The 20,009-nt window shown below is 44.8% G+C and overlaps 2 protein-coding genes and 1 long non-coding RNA gene across 12 annotated transcripts in view; 1 reads left to right on the plus strand and 2 right to left on the minus strand.

The window, feature by feature from the left end:
- Positions 1-1,366, minus strand: part of ASMTL (acetylserotonin O-methyltransferase like) — a 31,739-nt gene extending 30,373 nt beyond the window's left edge. For 3 of the 4 annotated variants that reach the window (XM_029999086.2, XM_041119548.1, XM_029999083.2), the window contains exon 1: positions 1,198-1,366. In XM_029999086.2, the coding sequence (XP_029854946.1) occupies positions 1,198-1,290 (93 nt within the window). In that variant the 5' untranslated portion in view covers positions 1,291-1,366. The remainder of the gene's footprint in view (positions 1-1,197) is intronic. The other variant, XM_029999085.2, reaches the window with a different exon arrangement.
- On the plus strand, positions 781-5,035 carry LOC115334646. Its single transcript, XR_003921203.2, has 2 exons — positions 781-890; positions 2,864-5,035. It is a non-coding gene; the product is annotated as an uncharacterized LOC115334646 (long non-coding RNA).
- An 8,200-nt stretch (positions 5,036-13,235) lies between these two features.
- The window catches only part of P2RY8 (P2Y receptor family member 8), a 36,570-nt gene continuing 29,796 nt past the window's right edge, over positions 13,236-20,009 (minus strand). For 5 of the 7 annotated variants that reach the window (XM_029999239.2, XM_041119533.1, XM_041119534.1 and 2 more), the window contains one exon: positions 13,236-17,802. In XM_029999239.2, coding sequence (XP_029855099.1) covers positions 16,661-17,734 — 1,074 coding nt within the window. In that variant the 5' untranslated portion in view covers positions 17,735-17,802 and the 3' untranslated portion in view covers positions 13,236-16,660. Of the gene's footprint in view, positions 17,803-19,528; positions 19,664-20,009 lie in introns of those variants that run through there. The other 2 variants (XR_005931223.1, XM_041119535.1) reach the window with 2 other exon arrangements.

Genomic DNA, 20,009 nt, shown 5'->3' on the forward strand with positions numbered 1-20,009 from the left:
ACAGACTATTCTACTACTGGTTTCTTTCTTATTGAATTCATCCATAGTACTTTACTATGTAGTACACATTCTTACAGGGGCTCTACTACCCACAATTAATGAGTCATTGTACATGTGATAAACAGAAAACAAGAGGAGGCACTTTCTGTATGGTTTTGTCAAAAAAACATATTTTTGCTACTTCTTGCCTGCAGGTTATACCTGTAAAGCTACTACACCTAGCAGGCACATTATGTTCCTAATAACTTAGTGCACGCTTGAACCTTGGTGCTTCTCCCATCTCTCCATTTTGAAGAGAATATACTTTTTCCCATTTAAGTTCAGCTTCTCCCACGAAGAATAGTACCACTAAGCAATCTAAATTAGATACATTCTAATACTCAAGTGCCATTCAAAAGCCTCCTGCAGCCTGCCCAGTGAGGTCGACATGTTCCTCCACAGGGGCCGAATGGTCTGAATGATGGGTTACAGCTTACTTTGCACTCCACAAGCGCTTTACAGAAAGGAGACAGCTACCCCATTCCCCCTGCCCCTCCCCACTCATAATACTAAGCCCATCAAGTTTTCACGCGTTTCAGAAGCCCAAGTTCAAATTTTCGTAAGTTTTGGTAGCAAGTATCTGGAGTAAGGGCAATGGAAGTACATTTTTAATTACTTCAGTCCATGGCAAGTTCCTTCGAAACGTTTCTGTTACGTGCCAGAAGTAATCATGCCGGCATTTTTCAGCCTAAGTCGTTTGATCGCGCCACCTCCCTGTCAGCAGAACACTTTAATCCACTCTCGTATTAATCATACACAAAACTGGCGCACGCGTACTGGCTTACAGAGGACACCTGACCCAAGAAGCGCTGGGATCAGAAAAAAAAAAAAAATAAAAATACCGCTCCTAGGTAAGCCGGCGTGCAGCTCGGGGCGGGGGGCAGAAACGCGGCCGCAGCCGGGCGGGAAGCCCCGGGCCCGCAGGCCGCCGCCCGGCGCTTGCGCCGCCGCCATCGCCCGCAAGCGCGGCGAGCCCGGCCGCTGCTGGCGGCCCCCGTGGGGCTGGAGCCCGCCCTCCGCCACCCGCCCCCGGCAGCGGACGGGCGGGAGGGAGCCGCGGGCCCGGCCCGGCGCTCGGCGGCCCCTGCCCGCCCCGCCGGCCCTTCTCCCCCCCCCCTCGCCCGGGCGAGGCGAGGCGAGCGGCCCGCCCGCACTCACCACGTTGGTGAGGATCTCCTGCCGGCGCGGCGAGGCGCTGGCCAGCACCACCCTCTTGCTGACCAGCTTCCCCAACACCGGGTTCAACACCATGGCGGCGGGGCCGCCGCGCCTCGGCCTCCCGCTCCGGCGCAGATCGGGGGTGGCGGCGGCGGCGGCGGCGGCCTTATACGGCGCCGGGGCCGCGGGGCGGAGCCGGGCCGGGCCCGTCCCAGCGAGCCGCGGAGGCCCCGCGGGGCCGAGGCGGGCGGGGAGTGCTGGGGGCCGGGGAAGGGAGCGGGGTCGGCCGGCCGGGCCCGTGGGCCCCGCCTCAGGCCTCCGGGCCCGGGCGGCCTGGCGGGAGCGGGCCTCCGCCGCTAACGGGCCCGGCGGGGGAGGAGCGGGCCTCGGCAGCGCTGCGAGGGGAAGCTGGCGGCTTCACCAGAAATCAGCGGTGCACCACCCGAGGGCGGGCTTCAGTGAGGGGGACGGGTGCCCGTCCCGGGAGCCGCCTTTCACCCCGCGCCTCCCCTGCGCCAGCCGTTCTTCAGTGAAGTATTCGGAAAAGAGGCCGTATCAGTCTCTGGTTCTCGGTCAGAAGGAACTGTTGCTGTCACCTTGCTGTCACCTGACTCGATGCGAATCCTAGATATTGGCCTTCTAAGCAAGTAGAAAAAGTTCAACATAAAAACTCAAATTTATTCCCAGTAACTTGCAAGTAGTGTCACGCTATGTGTTCTCTGCGTTGGCTAGGAAGAAAGTGAAATAGGTACTCTCGCATTGAAAGATATATCCAGTCATTAAAATAGCAGTTTGCATTGAACAATCGGCTTTCTGGACATCTGTCTCACGGACCGCGTGTCGGGCGGGTTGTGTTAGGGATTGCCCAACCTGGCAGCCCCATGGAGGGGAGCCCGCCGCAGCTCCGTGCCCGCAGGCGCTGCCCGCAGTGGGGCTGAGCGTGTTTTGCCAGCAGGCACGCGTGCGCACACGGTGCGACACGTGTACGCGGGCACATGGCGAGCAACGCGGGCAGGCGCGCTCAGCGCTCACGCAGGCACAAGCGGCGCCGAAGGCCTCTTGCTGTTCCCCTCGCTGGCTGGTCGGGATGAAGGTCTGTTGGTGGAAAATAGACACACACGCACAGAGATACCTACCTATCTGCAGCGTGGAGCTCTCCAGGAGCAGAGCTTGGAGAGGGCTCCGGTGGCACCAGGAGGGGCTGGGGCAGGGGCTCCTTTGCCCCCGTGGGGCTCCTGGGGCTCCCCCCACCCCTGAGCCTCCTGCTTCTGTCAGTGCACGGGGATCAATCAGCCTTTTGGCACCATAACCTAACAGGTTGTACGTCATCCTAAGTATCAGAATTTTAAGTTTTGAAGCTAGATTTTTTTTATGGGTGGCAGTGACTTGAGAGCAGAATTGAGAATTTGAAGACATTTTTGCTCAAATAATTAAAAAATACTAAGAACCTAGGGAAATTATACTGAATTGAAAATGGAAATAAAATGCTTAGATAAAATACAACTCTGAATGTAGACAGCTGTCCTCTGCAAATCCATAGTGCTGAAAATAGTTCTGGGATAGCTGGAGAGCCAACTAGGAAAAAAGGGCCTGTGTGAAACAGAGCGAGGAAGAGTCTGTGCTTGTCATAGAGCCTGTCAGAACAAATTCACTGCTCTTTTTTCAGGGCTGTGCACTGACACTGCTCCTGGCAAACAAGGAGGTTTGAAAGATACTACAGAAATGGAAACCAGAGTATCTTTCATATGATACTAATATAATTTTTTGACTGAATAAAAGGACAAGGATCCCATCAACCAACAGAAACATATGTTTCCTGGCACACATAAGACAAAGATATGGAGTTATTCCTCTTGGAAGAATATTGCATCCCTACCTCTAATGCCTGCAGGTTTGACACAGTTGTAAATCCTGATACATGTACATCTTCAACATGACTGCAATACTAACCAAAGAAAAGTAAACTGCAATTGTATGGATGCTCCTAGAATTTGGGACACACTTCTTACCCAGAGTCATCTTTCTATACTATGCCTTGCTTTGTGTGGGATGTAAGCAAGCTTGATAAACTAAATTCAGATGCTCCAGAGGAGTAAGATGATAATGCAAAGTTTTCCATCTCAAACCAACAGGCCTGATTTTCTTCTTTGTCTCATTTTATTCAGTCTTCCAGTATAGTTTCACTGGCATAGAAACAAAGCAATGAAGTTGTGATTCCAACCCAACGTGTGTATATGTATAAAGAGCAGATCTGACAAGAAAGAACACCTTCTGTTCCAGCCAGCTTGTTTTGACAGACAATAACAGAACACAGATCTGTCTCTAGTCATCTGTAGAGCCTGTAGAGATGCGTGCAACATAACTCATCTTTCTTACATGTGGCGTCCCATTAACTTCAGAGTAAGACAAGTATGACTTACCTCCCTTGGCTGAATTCTGCTTGTATACTGCTCCTCTGATTTGCACAACAGACTTCTTCAAGGTAAAATAAATAAATAAATAGAAGAAGTCTGTGGTATTTCTATAGATTTTTTTCCATGAAAGTTCAGACAATGTCCAAAAATGGAGGTCACTAAAAGAATTCTTTATGTGAAGAAAATGAGATGTGGCTTTTTGATTATTATTTTTAAGGAGTGGTAATTACTAAATCTGTTATTCTGATAAACTTACGTGACAAAGAGTGATTCAGTTTATTTAAAAGACAAAGCCATGAAGCTGTTGAAATGCATGTTTTCATTTACCTTTATCTTATTTATGCTGGTCTAAATGCCAGTCCAAAGAACCCTATGAGAAAAGCTAAACCATGTCACATAGGCTACCACAGTTGGGAGAGGTTTGACAAGTAATCATTATTAACTGCTCCATAGCAGCCTTGCAAGAGTCAGACAGAACAAGTGAAAGGCTGCAGCGAGCTGACCGAGGTGAAGATCAATGACACCAGCAGTTATCAGAAAAGTTTCTGTCTTGGCTGACTGTGCTAGTCAAAGATTAGCTTGTCCAAGGTTGGTTATGAAACTGTTGACTTTTTCAAATATCCGAGGTATTTTGAACAAAAGCAAAGTAGCAGTTAGAGCTCTGAACTGCAGAGACCTTTCCTCGATATTTTTGTTCTGGACTTCTCTGCTTTTCTGCCTATGTAATTACGCTATGGCCATCACAGTAATGCCTTCAAACATGTAAAGAACACTATGATAATCAAATTCTTGTGCCTACTTTTATGTATATCGCAATGAGTGTGTGTATTTCAACCTGCATGTATTATTTGGCCGAGTCACCTGTGCAAGCACAAGATCAAATTCTTTGGGGAACAATGCATTTCCATTGCAAAGAAGTTAGTGAATTCCAGGGACATTGCTATGAAAGGAATGAACGTTTCACTTTTCACAAGACAGCTTGGCTTTTCTAGGATGATGTCATTAATTCCAAGAGCTCAGACTTACATTTTTCAAGGCGCCTCTTTCTGCCATTGAAACCCTTGCCGTAGTCCAACGTGTCTGCACAGTTCATGAAGTAATTAATATCTCTTGGTTTTATTACTATAGGGAAAAGAGCATTAGTGGTTTGCACATGGATTCTATTTCACGAGCTGATCATCAGGAACCCTCCTCTGTTTAAAAACATCATTGTGTCATTTAACATTACCTGTGCTATATTTTATTTTTCTCTTTTATGTAAAACTGGTGTTTCACTAGCAGTCTTTTGAGCAAAGAATTACCTGCTTCATGTAACGCTCTATCTCCTTGATCTTTTAAGATTGCTTTACATGTTCAACTAGATTTGTGAGTTATAAAGGGGTATTCCAGATGTTTTAATAAATTTCAAGGTGTATAAAACAGAAGTACATGTTGGCTCTCAATTTTGTCACTGCTTCTTGCACAGTACTGCTGAAGTTTTTCTGGAAAATAAGACTTTCAAGAGCCATTTTTCCAGACTTGGGGAGTGCTTTCAGAGCGGGTACCCTGGATTTCTTTCACCAGTCTTGTTGTTTAGCTCTGTGTTCTCATAGCCCATTTTTAAGAACCCCTATGTATTGGTTTTGTGTGGCAAGGTGTTGGTAGCGGGGGGGTTTACAGGGGTGGCTTCTGTAAGAAGCTGCTGGAAGCTTCCCTTGTGTTCGAGAGAGAGCCAATACCAGCCGGCTCTAAGACGGACCCGCCGCCGGCCAAGGCCGAGCCCATCAGCGATAGTGGTAACGCCTCTGTGATAACATTTTTAAGAAGGAAAAAGTTGGGACAGGCAGAAAACGGCAGCCGGAGAGAGGAGTGAGAACATGTAAGAGAAACAACCCTGCGGACACCCAGGTCAGTGAAGAAGGAGGGGAGGAGATGCTCCAGGCGCCGGAGCAGAGATTCCCCTGCAGCCCGTGAGGAAGACCACGGTGAGGCAGGCTGTCCCCCTGCAGCGCAGGGAGGTCCATGGTGGAGCAGATCTCCACCTGCAGCCCGGGGAGGACCCCACGCCGGAGCAGGTGGGTGCCCGAAGGAGGCTGTGACCCCGTGGGAACCCCGCACTGGAGCAGGCTCCTGGCAGGACCTGCGGATCTGTGGAGAGAGGAGCCCACGGAGCAGGTTTTCTGGTAGGACTTGTGACCCCGTGGGGGACCCACGCTGGAGCAGTGTGCTCCTGAAGGACTGCACGCCGTGGAAAGGACCCATGCTGGAGCAGATCGTGAAGAACTGCAGCCCGTGGGAAGGGCCCACGTTGGAGAAGTTCATGGAGGACCGTCTCCCGTGGGAGGGACCCCACGCTGGAGCAGGGAAGAGTGTGATGAGTCCTCCCCCCGAGGAGGATGAAGCGGCAGAAAACAACGTGTGATGAACTGACCGTAAACCCCATCCCCGTCCCCCTGTGCCGCTGGGGGGGTTGGTAGAGAAGCCGGGAGTGAAGTTGTGCCCGGGAAGAAGGGAGGGGTGGAGGGAAGGTGTTCTGAGATTCGGTTTTATTTCTCATTACCCTGCTCTGGTTGATTTGTAATAAAGTAAGTTAATTTTCCCCAAGTTGAGTCTGTTTTGCCCGTGACGGTAAGTGGTGAGTGATCTCTCTCCTGTCCTTATCTTGACCCACAAGCTCTTTGTTATATTTTCTCTCCCCTGTCCAGCTGAGGAGGGGGAGTGATAGAACGGCTTTGGTGGGCACCTGGCAACCAGCCAGGGTCAACCCACCACACCCTATCAATTCAGTTTTCTTCAGCTCAGATCTAAATGCTCCTTCCTCCCCTTCTACCCTACTTGGAAGGCCTGCAATAGCTCAGTGTGTCTGCATGATCACTTCCCAGAATTTCCTTTCTGTTTGAAGTAGAGCAGTCTTACAACCATATAGAGGTATTTGGGGAAACCACAGGAAGTCATTTTAAGTTAAATATGTGGGCTGCATCGTATGTAAAGTCCCTGTAAATGTTTTTACATATACTTAATTTGAAGATGTTTATCCCACGTAGCTATCAAATGAAATAATACCTTGCCTGTGAGGAAACTTCACAACTGCTGAGGGAGTGCAGTATATCTAGTACCAGAGGAATATCAGCCTGCCTCTCGGGCAGCTCCATCCATGTCCATCTCATGGCACAAGGAGAAGAAGCTACATTAAACATAGATGTAGCAAGGCCCAGGAGGAGAACGTGGCCATCCACAAAACATCTTTTAGCCACAAAGAAATCATTATCCAAGCCCCGGTGAAGCATCCTTGGCCAGCGTATTTAAATAGTGCAAAGAGTTTCCTTCCAAGAATAATTAAAGAAGGGATGTCAGGGGTTTGCTTTTGGCCTCTGCCACAGAGAAGGTATTGCAAGGTGGAGAAGCCTAGAGCCTTGAAAAAAAAAATCTCACTGTGAACACAACTAAATCCTAGTGAGAGGAGCACAGAATGACAGGTTTTGTCCCTGCATTGTCCAAGAGGATGAGCTGCCAGGTCCACAGCAGCAACACAGGGCAGAAAAAAGAAAGGAATTCTTCATTCCTGCTAGTTTCCACCTGATATCAAATGTGTGCTATAGCCCTTTCTGGGATGAAATGTGCTGCAAGCACATCCCAATTTACATGATACAGAAGCAGCATCACAGTTACATATGGTTCCAGTGCTGTCTTTCCCAGCTGTTGCCACAGCCCAGTGTCTCCTGCTGAAAGCAACTTCCAATCTGCAGCTTGCCAACAATCAGCCTCAGAAGAGAAGACCGGTCAGTGCTTAATAACCCTGTAATGACTGGGACAGGAGGGTAAGTGTTTGCTGACAACACCACTAGTTATCTGTGTGTTTGTGTTTTTGAGGGGCAGTGGATTATAGCGAATCCCCGAGCCTCTCTTAAAGTCACATGGCTGGCTTGTGCTGCACAGGTAGTTCCACCTCTAATCTCAGCATTGCCCCAGTCTCACTCCTGTTAAAATTTACATAATCTCTACAGAAAAATAGTGTTATCGGACTATACAGACCACTGTTCCTGAATTGTTTATACCTGAAAAACACATAAACAAGTTCATAAAATATCTTCAGAAAATGTGTGTGTATTTACATAATGTATATATTATCCACACAACATGCACATGCTATATACATGTGTGTATTTATATAAAACACATGTACACATATATAATGTAAGATAGAAATAATATTTGCCTAAGTATGAAAAACAAGTCTTCCTTCTACTTGTACAGTATAATGATTAGTGAAGAGACAACGGTATAAAGTTAGAGAAAATGAAGATAAGATGCAGAGAAGATAAGGTTTATTGGCTCAGCTGGGACCCCAGCTCTTCCAGAGAATGACTTCCGCGGCTCCAAGGTCAAGAACATCAGTGGAGCTCTTATGTTCATTATTTAAATCTCCACAAGAGGGCAGTGCATCCCATAATTTTTCTATGTATTTGCTCGCAGATTTCAACTTTCAACTTTCAAGTAGCTGTAGAGAACTGTAACTTTTAAGGACTAAAGACGACGCACCACAGACATTCGCAGTCCTAGTTTTAAGTATAAAGATTACTTAATATAACTGGGTATGCATGCATCTGTGTACATATAGGGACAATCAAAGTTAATGTCAGTAGGTCTAGCAATATCTTAAGAGCTGCATTTAGATTGGAGCTATAAAGAATCATAAACACATTAACAGGTGCTAAGATATGTTTGTAGCAGAGCTTAAGACCCATCCAGCAAATTTGCATGGTTGTAAGAACAGGAATAATTCCACCCTGTGACCCAAATACCTTTGTTGAATATGAAAATAAAAACTTAAATACTGTCAGACTAAAGGCTTTATTTTTGTCTTCTACCTTCTCAGTCTGATCAGATTTATCAATTGAAGAAAAGCTATCTGTTGTATTTTGTCTTATTTTTGTACTCCTTTCAAGGTTTAGTTTTAGCAGCAATATGTGGGAACACTTGCCTTGTTAAAAAAGCTCAAATATATGGACATTTTAGGTGAAAGTGTACAGAGTAGTTTGCATTATTCATCAGAATGGGGTGAGATACTGATGCATTCTGCATATACTGTGGAATGCAAGGTGAAATAGGGAAAGGAAAAATGTCAGCCTGTGGACAATAATGAGGAACTGGGGACACCAAACCATCAGTGTTGCACGGCTGAAACTTTTTGAATGAGAAAAAGCCATTGCACCTACGTAGAGAGTTTCTAATTGAGAAGGTGGACAGACTCTTTGTAGAGGTAAATGACGGGAAGAGGCTTCCTGCCATTTAACTTATATGTTTTCCTTTATTTTCTGAAGCCATAGGAGTTTGGAGAGGTGAGAAAGATCTGCAGCCTATTTGTTTTCTGAGGTCCCTAGGAATATTATTTCCCAGGTCATGAGCCATTGTTTTCTGAGGTCCCCAGGAATATTATTTCCCAGGTCATGAGCCTACATGGCTTTCCATCAGATGAACAAACTGCTGTTACAAGCATTAAGATGGCAAAATCTGAAGACAGCTGTCAATAAGAAGGTGGTAACAGTCCCAGGATACCAACATTGCTTTTGTGGTGTGGGTCCATGGTAACACAGATGTCTACCAACATCTGGATGTCTGAATGCAACCAATAGCCAAAGCAGCTATCATGTAGGTTTTGGAAACAGAGGAGGCAGTCAACATGAATGTTGCCAAGCAATAAGATGCTTAGAGCAGCACTTAATATCTACTTTTGATCAGATAAGTTGCACCTTTTGTGCAAGCCCACATTTGCAGAGATCTAAGTCCCTCTGTGAGATGTTTGCTCTGTATCTAGGTAGTGGTTTATTTGTCTGTTAATCACATTCCTTTCCTTACAGCAGAGATCTGGAGATTTGCTGCTGCTTCCAGCTTTCACGCTGAAAGGGCTCCATGTTTCTAAAATGAAACTGGGTATTTATGAAGAAAACTATTTACAGACATTCTCTAACTGGAGATGGCCTCTTGCAGAGACTAACTTTCTGGATCTTTCTCCAAACTCTCACTTACTGTATTTCTCCCCACAGCTGCCACAGAGGTTACTTCTTCAACCCTCTCCCATCTCTAGCTTGAATCTGTTTATACCTCCCTTAAGTCTGTTGTCCTTTCTTCTTTGAAAGGCCTGGCTCAGCAGAGGAGCCAAACCTTTACATTTCCTCAGATTTAAGGCACTCAGCTAAACTCTTCCACATTTTTCTTGTACCTCACTGTATCCAACAACAGCAGTGAAGGGCGTGGAAGATATTGAGAAAAGCTTCAAAGGACAATTAGCCTAGGTAGCTCCCAGCAGGACAACACGCGCACATTACTTTCTGCATCTGAGTAATTGTGGCATGCCAGAGCCGGGTCATGTGGGCAGTGGTGTGGAAACTGGGGAAGGAGAACCATCAGTGTCCCAGTGCTGAAAATTTCTGCAGAAGGAAAAGAAAAAGACTGTCTGCAGGACATCAGCATGAGTCAAGACAGTCAAGCAGGGGGTTGAGGTATTTATTTATGCTAAAAGCTAGAAAGGTATTCTGCCTGGCAGCTCTGAACTTCTTGCTTTATCATTAAAGAGGCCTGAGAGTCTCCTCATTTGATAACATACTTCAGCTGTTTAGACTTTAAGGAAAAATACTAGAAGTCATAAGACTTGCGACCAAGTAATGAAAGACAAGGAGTTCAGTAGGAGTCCAGACTTCAGACAGGCAGGGTCTTTTTGTCAAATAAAAAAGCAAGCTTTAAAAAAGATATTTCAACTAAGCATTATGCTCTATTCTATTATGCACTCCATCATTACACTTTATAGATTTGACAAGAGAACACTTACTTGCAAAAATTTAATCCAGAATCAAAGTAATCCAAATATATCAAGATGAACAGTATGATTGAAATTTTGCTCTCAGTGACTCTTTTTAAGACTATGAACTGCAGCATAAATGAGGAAAGACAGTACAAGATTTATTCTAATAACGAGTCCTTCTTTTTTCCAGGATGGATTTAATTACTAAGTACAATAACCAAGGCTTATATCCTAATCATTCTGGTGAGAGTCACTTTATATTAAAATTTTTATTTTGGGCACTTAAAAGAACTGCAGCTTTAGATGCATCTAAAAGTTTTGCCAATAAAACTGATTCTCCTAATGGATTTTGCCAGGACAAGATACTGTCCGAATATCTTAAATCAGCTTCTCTAGAGGAACTTGTCAGGTCGTTAAAAAAGAGCTTGTTACATGCTCTTGCAGCAAAGGGAAGCACTAGAGTGTATTTGCCAGTGTATTTGAGACAGTTCAGGCCAGGGAATCATACTCTTCACTAATGCAGCGATGACAGCTTTTAAGAGCAGACCAGGCTGCTGCGTGAGAAGTTGAAAGAGAGCCAGCAACCGCGAGTGGCCCTGCTTCAAGAGGACAATGAGGTCTGCTGCTAGTCAGCTCCAACAGCAGCAGCCTTCAAGAGGGTAGGGTGGTGGAAAAAATGAGAACAGAGGTGAGAAAAGATGTTAGAAATGGAATTAATGATATGCTTTGAAGCAAAATGGGTTAACTGTTAGCAGCAGCCACAGGGGTTTGTTGAAGGGCGATAGACGAGTTCATCTTTACCTGAACGTGAGGGACTGCTTGATGAGGGGCGGTCAGCCAAGGTGACCTCCAGAGGTCTCTTCCAACCTCAACCACCCTGTGATTCTGTGACTTGTCAACAGGGCTACGTAACAGAGGGCCAAGCTTGTGCCCCAGGCTCCCCCCGAGGCACCCTCAGCTCCCTCCCTGACTCTGGGATGGCCTCTTCGGGGACAGCAGCAGGCAAAGCTCCCCGCTGGATCCCCGCTGGCAGCGCCCCAGCCGGCGGGGTGGAAGAGGTGGGCTCCAGGGCAGTTCTGGCAGGACTCGCGTGGGAGCGTGAGACTGGCTCGAGCGGGGCAAGGGGCTGCCTAGCTTACGGTGTCCTGCCTCAAGCACTGGCATTTAGAGAAAAGGAAGAACAGGGCAATCACATAAAGTCACTTCCCCTTAATACGCCTCCAACCTCTGACAATTTTAATCTTAGGGGTTTTCCTGAGTCTGTTGCGCTTTGCCTATTTAGTAACCCACAATGGATTTCTTTTTCCAAGTGCTTTTCCAGTCTCTCTGTGGACCCATGTGCTATGTGCATCCACAACAACCTTGGCAAGGCGTTCCCCAATTATACTATGTGTTATGAGAAGAGATACTAACTTTTCCTGGTTTTGAGCCTGGATCTCATTAGCTTAATATGTTATTCCCCAGTTCTTGCCTGGGCAAAGGCAGTGAAACTCATCCCGTTCAGCTTCTGCACTCCATTGGGGATTTTGTAGACCTCTCTCCTACCTACTTTACATTGTCTCTTTTCTAAGCTGAAGAGTCCTAAACTATTGAACTCTTAAGGTTTTAAATTCATACATTAGATCATCCCACATGCCCTTCTCTTGACCTTTTCCTGCTCTTGTGTATCCTATCTGTGATGAAGAGACCAGAAGCGCACAAAGTGAACAAAGTGTGGGTGAACCATGGATTTCTACAATGCTGAGCTGATGCATGGAATTATGTATTATGATTCATAGTGCTCACTGCTGAGCAACATCATTTTGACACAAAGCTATGACTGGATTTCCCCATGTGCATGACTTCACACTTACCAACGCTGAATTTCACCCTCAGACATTCATGCTATCATGCACGCCTTTGGGTATGTAGCATATACACTAAGCATCTCCTTAGAGAAACACCACTCTGGTGGGTATCAATGTAGACCTCATGTTATTTTAAACACTTTGAACTGGAAAAAACCCAACAAAAAATGATCGCGTGACTTTAGGATGATCTCTGGCCTTCTCATGTATCAGCACAGATGTAGCCAAACAGATGCTGAACGCAAAACGAGCATAGTCAGTCTAGGGAACGTTCATCAAGGCACTACCAACGCTGACTGTCCCTGCCAGCCCCCCGGGGCTCCCCCCAGGGCCCAGGCCCCCATGTCAGGGGCCGTCAGCCCCTGCCCCAGCAACACCCCGGCTCCCCCCAGCCCTGCCCTGCCCGGCCATGGGCCTCCCTGAGCCGGGCCCACCCGCGGGCCCACGTCTGGGCCCGTCCCGTCCCCGTCCCCATGGAGGTGCCCGATGCCCGGGGCTGGGGCCGCCCCGGTGCCCCCGGCTCCTGGGGGGTGGGACGGGCCCTGGCCGCCAGGCCCTGCCCTGACCCGCCATGGGCCCCTCCGAGCCGGGCCTACGTGCAGGCCCATGTCCCATCCCGGCCCCGTCCCGTCCCCGTCCCCGTGGAGGTGCCCGATGCCCGGGGCTGGGGCCGCCCCGGTGCCCCCGGCTCCTGGGGGGTGGGACGGGCCCTGGCTGCCAGGCCCCTTCAGAAATGCATTAAAATTTAAAAATATATGAATTTGGTGCACCTATTCGACGAGGAGAAGTATTCCAAGTTAGCCAACGTCTCATTCAAGTATTGCTGCTTTTAAAATTTGTGTAAAGAAGGTATGCCAATGCCAGCTTCTAAGAGAGAGAGATATATATATAAAAAGAAAAAAATGAACAGGTGTGCAAAAAAAAAATCAATCTGCAAAATGCATGGGAAAAACAAGAGACTTAAAATGATACAGAAATCTAAAAAAAGCACAACAGCAATGGGAAACGGATTAATTTTATTTCATAACTTGGTTTCCCTGTCCTCTTCTAAGCTTGGAAGTTTCTCACACATGGCAGGTGCAAACAAAGGAAAGAATCTTAAATCATGTCCTGTTTATGTTTTAGGGTTTTTTTATTATATATACAAAAAAGTCCAAGCACATTCATAGATTAAATTGCTAAACAATAATTAAAAATAAAACCACAAAAACCACAAAACCCAAAACCAAACAGAAGCCTATACATTCATGTCTTCTCAGTAAAATTACATTAACCAGAGAGGCAATCAAGTAAGCATGTTGCTCAGGACCCATATTCCCCAAACCAAAGGCAATACAGACATGAACTTCTCAATAACCTCTCAAATGACAATCTACATTTACGTGTGTATATTTATATGTGTATATATATGCATTTCAACTCACACCCACTGACCAAAGAGGGTAGAAGTCTTGCTACCTTATGGTCCCCCAGAAGGACATGTTTCCAGTGTTAAAGAACAGTATGTTGGGCCACTTTTAAAAATAATTCCTTCTCCTCCTCTCTAAAAAACCTCCCCAATACTTCACAGTATACACCATCAGACCCAAAAGATTGCTGTCATTGGGTTCATTTTTATATTCCTTTCTCGAGGAACAATCCCACTGACCCAAATGGGAATTCTGCCTAATCTGAGCTAACTAGAGGCTAGTTAGTAAAATGGCGTGAAGAGGTACCTGAATGAGGCATCCTTCCTGTTCCTTTTTAGACAATATCAGAAGAGGGATGAAGGGCTATGAAGAGCTGTGTGAGGCTGGAGAGAAGAACATTTTCAGTCAGTTGTGAGCATCTTTTTTCTCTTGCAAAAGGAACAATTCAGTATTTTTCAAAGTTTAGCAGTTGATGTCCAAAGTGCAAAGTTTCTGCCCTTTTGACTCTATTTGGTGTCAGTTACAGTTCAGGCACATTGCAGCACATTTTAGGAGGCACTAAGCACTTGAGGATCAGGTTCAAGATAAAACAGAGTTAAAAATCTGCATTAGAGCTAGGAGAAGTGATGGTTTTCATTGTAAAAATACTTGCATGTTACAAAAAAAAAGAGAGAGATTTCAGCATAACCTCCAGAAAAGTTTCTGCCACCACAAAATGCTGAAAAAAGTTTTGGTAGTGATAAAGATGGAATTCTGTGAAAGTGGATGGTGATGGGACTTGAACAGCAAGGTGAAACCATGCACTGCTAAATTAATATGCAGGTTTGCAAAACATAAGTAAACTAACTGAATTTCTGCCTGATGTATGTGGAACAGCTTAGGAAGAGCCATCGTTCTTTCTTTGGAGGTCCTGGTGCAAGCAGGTGTTTTGGAGCATGTGCTAGAGCTAACAGAGGAGCTCAGAGCCCCAGACTCACACAAGAACATATTCAGTGGGTTCCTGTCTTTCAGCACATGCGAGGTGATTTAAAGTAGCCAGCCCATCTCACCGCGCGTATGCACCCAGCACACGGGCTAGTAGCGCAGGGTAGCTTCCAGACAAATTGATGGGAAGGTTTGGACGAGTTACATATCACTAAGGTTGCCCTTGTGGGCAGAAAATATGCAGATCAGTTAAAACTAACACTGTGAAATGCCACAAAACACTTGAGATGGCTTTTGAAAGGTAATACTAGGTCCACTCACATTTATCCTGCTCCAAAAACTAATGATACTTTAGCAGAAGATAGGACATACAAATATCTCACAGCTGTTTTTGTGGTTATCCAGCCTCTATCGTGAAGAAATTTGTGGTGATTAGTGGTGGAAAATTGTGTTTTAATCATGTCATACACAAAGAAAAAAGGCAGATTTTAAGGGCCTTGGGTGTTGTCTTAGGCAGAGGAGCTCAGAAATCAGTATAGGTCTGCTTTGAGCATGTGGTGTCTGAACCAACTATCCACGATGTTGAAGACAGCCTCCCAGTCAGCAGTGGATGGCGTCGCAGCGCAGCAGAAGGGTACCCTATAGCTTTGTCTCACTTGTGAGGGGAAACTTGTCTGGCTCTGTCAGGTGGGTTGTGGCTCTTCACTGTCAATGAGGGTGAAAGGTAGATAAAAAGCTGTAAATACTACAGGAAGAACTTTGCCTTTGTCTGTCCCTGGTGCATATTCTGTAGCAGTTGTCTTTCCAAGCACAGAGGCAGTTGTTGAGATTGTGGGAAGAATTAAAACATGACACAGTATATGCAAAGAAGTTAGAGAAGGATATTTCAGAGAGGAGTCCCAAACACAGGACTGCATAATCAACCTGCCGAAACCTATTTCCAGGGTATTTAGTACATCTCCCATTCTCAAGCCTTGCTTTCAGTTTTTCTTCTGTTTGTCCTCTTGAAAGAAGTACGTTTCTGACATCTGGCCATAGGGACAGGTTTTCAGCTGGTTTCTGCTGGCACAGACTCACTGCAGTCTGCGGTTGAATTCTCATATATCCAGCTGAAAATCCGGTTAAACATCCACACCATCACCATAAGGAAGATAAACTCATTGTCTGTGCACTATACAAACCTAAATTCTCTGCTGAGGGGGATGGTGCTTCTGCGTATAGCCTATAGTGAAGTGGTGAAAATGGCTTGCTGATACCAATCACATATGAGCAGCAGCATTATTACTGTAGTAGGTCAATGAGAGAAAATCTGTTTTCTTAAACCAACAGCTCCCCACCGTCCTGAGAAATTAATAACTTCAAGAAATGAAAATATAATCCACTCAGCAGCTGAAATAGTCTCAAACATTGTTAGTTCTAGCTTTCCTTTCATTGTATGAGATAATTTTGATATATAAAATTGAAATAGTGAGTCAACCTAACCTTTTCAAAGGTTAGTGTGGTTTGGTTCTGATAAACAGTTGGGTGAGTGTTGTGGTGAATTCACAGTGGCTATACATTATACATTAATGGTAAAATGACAAGCTATTTTTACTCATTCTTTTATAGAAATACAACAGGAGAGAAAGCAATACATTAAAAAAAAAAAGACAACAAACAAAAAACGCAGCACATATTGCTTAGAAAAATACCCCCCCTACCCCAAATCCAACTTCAGTGTATGCTCTAATTCATATACAGTAATATTTCACATTAACAGACAATCACAAGCCTTTGGTTAAACACTGAGATCATACAAGCTGAAAGAAATTTTTGTTCTAAACTTATCCCTTGCTTTCATAAAGTAGGACTAATTCCAGGCCAACTCATAATTATCAATGTTGGGTTTGCTTCAGTGCCTTCTTGAATAAACTCAGTTCCTTTAACACTTCCATTTATGGCCAGAAAATACTGAAATAGGAGATGCAATATAAGTATGGCTTGAGTTCTGTCACTGGAGCAAGGGATTTCAGGGATAGCCATTCAAAAAGAAATGTTTTCTGTGTCTACTCATGGATCTCACAGGTGCCTTTCTTCTGGGGATGGCTAAGGCTAAAAAACACTTTCTTGCCTTTGCAAATAGACCTTTACTCCCTCTAACCCATCCATAGGTCCGCTTGACATCGACCTGGCTGACATGGTCCTGCCAGAGAATAAGCTTTCCCTTCTGTTTTCCAAACTGTCGCTGAGAATTACCTTAGGGCGAAAGACTTGCATGAATTTCTGGTAAAATTCTTTGGATGCAAAATAATAAATGAAGGGATCTATGCAGTTGTTGAGGCAACTGAGGCACAAGGTGAGCTTGTAGGCAGGGTACAAACTCCTGTCATAAAATAGGCGGATGATCATATGCACAAGCAGGATAAAGTTATTGGGGGCGAAGCAAGTGATGAATACCAGAAGGACTATCATCGCCAAGTATATGGATCTAGTCTTCTGCTTGTTACCGTATCTGTTTGATGTCTGAATAAGCTTCCGAATGGTGCCTATATAGCATCCAACTGTTACAACAAAAGGGATCAGGAAAAGCACGACAAATAACGTGAGGAGAAAGGCTACCCAGGCTGCGAAGTTGGGCAGCATATCCCATTTGAGGACATCAAAACAGGTTATAATCCCCAATTCTTTCACTTCGTAGGTCAGATCTGTGCTTTCTAGTGGGTAGAAGGCTAGTAGCAAGAAAAACCACATACCTAGGCAGGCAGCCAGGGCATATCTTTTTCTTCTCCACTTGATCAACTTCATGGGATATACCACACCCATGTACCGCTCGATGCTGATACAGGTCATGGTCAGTATGGAAGAATACATGTTGGAGTAGAACATCACGGTCACAAGGCTGCAAAGAGTCTTGCCAAAGCTCCAGTGATTGTTTTGGATGTGATAAGAAATCTGGAAGGGAAAGCAGCTGGCCAGCATGAGATCCGTGATGCTTAGGTTGATCATGAAGATAACAGAAGGTGTTTTGGGTTTGATGTGCCAGCAGAGCACCCAAAGGGAGAACAAGTTGCCAGGGATACTGATCATAGCCACGAGTGTATACACAACTGGGAGGGTGATGGAGATAGCTTTATTCTGGAGCATTGCCAGCGTTTCAACGTCCAGGTGGGATCCGTTTTTAACCATTATTCACAAGGGGGTTGTTGATCCCTATAAGCCAGCTGGATCATATCATGAACACTTGGCTTAAAAACCTAGAGGACAAATGTCAAGAGAGAAAAGCAATATGTCAAAACAGAAATTAAGAACATACTTCTTCTATTAATCAACCTAAGAAAAACCCCTATGTAGTTTGACAGATTATCTCTGAATGAACAGAATCCATTAAAATTATCTTCTGAAAATTCTCTTCTCCTGAATCACGGTAATGTTTTACCAGTCTCACTTCTTCCTAGCTTTGAACAACTACTTTTTACCTGCTGAATGGCTTTCTGATACTTTTTGCAGTCTATACATTATCACACCTCTTATGTTATTGTAACATAAAGAAAATCACATATCACAAATTAAAATTAAATTGATGTCTGCATGAGAACACCATGCCATAGGATCTCCATGAGCTAAATCCATCCTATCTACTCTAGATGTCATGACTTTGCTTCTTATAATACACAAGATTTTCTGACTTTTTTTTTTCCCCCAACTAAACAGTGATCCATTCCAAGTAAGTGCTGGATTTTTTAATTTTTTTTTTTTTAATTGGGGAAAGGAGAACATGCAACCAATTATTCTTGGTATATTCATGATAAACAGAATATAAGGAATGCACCATGTATAATTGAGAACTAGGGACAGATTGCAGTTGCTTGGACTGGCTAACAGGCTGAAGGGACCAGGCAAAAGTAACAAGCCCTCTTCTAACAAAAACAAAAGCTATTGAGTTTCAATTTCTGCAAGACGTAAGTTATTAAAAAATGTTCTGTTTGCAGCTGTCTTATTGCCATCACCTGTAATTCTGCAAAATTGGTTTCAGTTTTGCAGTCTGCAAAGCAAAACCATGCTTTCACTGTCTGGCCTATATAGATCTTTCTTGGCAGACACAATAGCTTATCGTTTAGCTTATTTATTTTAAACGGTGTAGCAGCATTTAGCAGCTGCAAGCAAGAGCTCACGCCTCAATGTGCTACATGCACGTGTGCTTACTTTCATTAAGCTGCAAGTACAGGGATGCAGTTTCACAAAAGTACAGGGTAGAAAAAGTGAAGAAATGGCAATAAATGACCAGAAAGGCAGAGGATGGAGCAACAGTAAATTCCGTGAGGAATAGGAGCCTGAAAAGGGTGCCAGGCCAAGCCAGCCGGTGACTGTGGGCACATCTATGCTGTTTAATGGAAGAGGGGCAGAGGGTGGGCTCAGGCACACGCTCCTACTTGTGGACTCTGATCACCTGCACTGTATAATCCAAGCATCTCTTTGCAAGACACACCTGCTGTAGGAAGTGAGATTAAAAAAACGTAGGTGCCAGTCAGTTGGTGTCACTTAACCTCAGGTCTAGTTAAATAAGACCTTTAAGTGTGTGGTCATAGCCCGTGAGCAGTGTAACAGGTCAGTCCCTCATAGAGGGACCAGCCCTCGGTGCTGTCTAACTCTAGCTGGAAATAACCATTCTGACAAAAACTGTGATTTCTGACAGAGGGTCTTACTGAATAACTTGCTGGATCTTTCACAAAATAACTGTTGATGGTTCCTGAGACCTGGCAAAGGTGAAGTCTCTTCTGAAGGCTGTAGTGCCATGGAGAGATACTCAACTTTAAAAATAAACTGAGTGCAGATCCAGAAAAAGCACAGCTACAGCAGCAAGAAGCTCAGAGGGGGCTTATTTCTGTTGTTTCTTGATCTGATCAATTTGACGTAGTGCTTCAAATGTCAGCTAAAAATATTCAGAAGTAGTGAGAGTCAGTATCAAACAAGTGATGTTACCTAATGTTGCCAGTCTTTCAGGAGCTTCTAGCTGAGCAGTTGGAAGCCCAGAAAAAGGCACAAGAAAATAGGAATTGCAAAGAAGTCAGATATGTGTTGCTAATATACCATGCACATGTCACAGAGCAAACATGTTCCAAGTAATGAGCGCATCACATGATCACAACTGCAAAAACCTCTTTGAGCCAAATTCATTGCAGATTAAATTCTGTTCTTGCCGGTAGAGCTATATCAAGAATGAAACTAACTCTTCAGTTTTCAGGGAACTTGAAGAAGCACTTACTGACACAAAGCTCTTGGAAGAAAACCTTAATGCTATTTCAACTCTTCTGTCTACGATTTACCATAGTAAATACCTATTCATGAACGCTATTGCCTCAAAAATCCTTCTCAAGTGGCACCCCTTCCCTTTGTGCCTAACAACACTAAACTTCCCAAAACAAACAGAAATTTTTTATCTATATCAAAGTATCTACAGAGC

Source organism: Aquila chrysaetos, chromosome 23 (assembly GCF_900496995.4).
Source record: "Aquila chrysaetos chrysaetos chromosome 23, bAquChr1.4, whole genome shotgun sequence".
In the NCBI taxonomy this organism is placed as follows: domain Eukaryota; kingdom Metazoa; phylum Chordata; class Aves; order Accipitriformes; family Accipitridae; genus Aquila; species Aquila chrysaetos.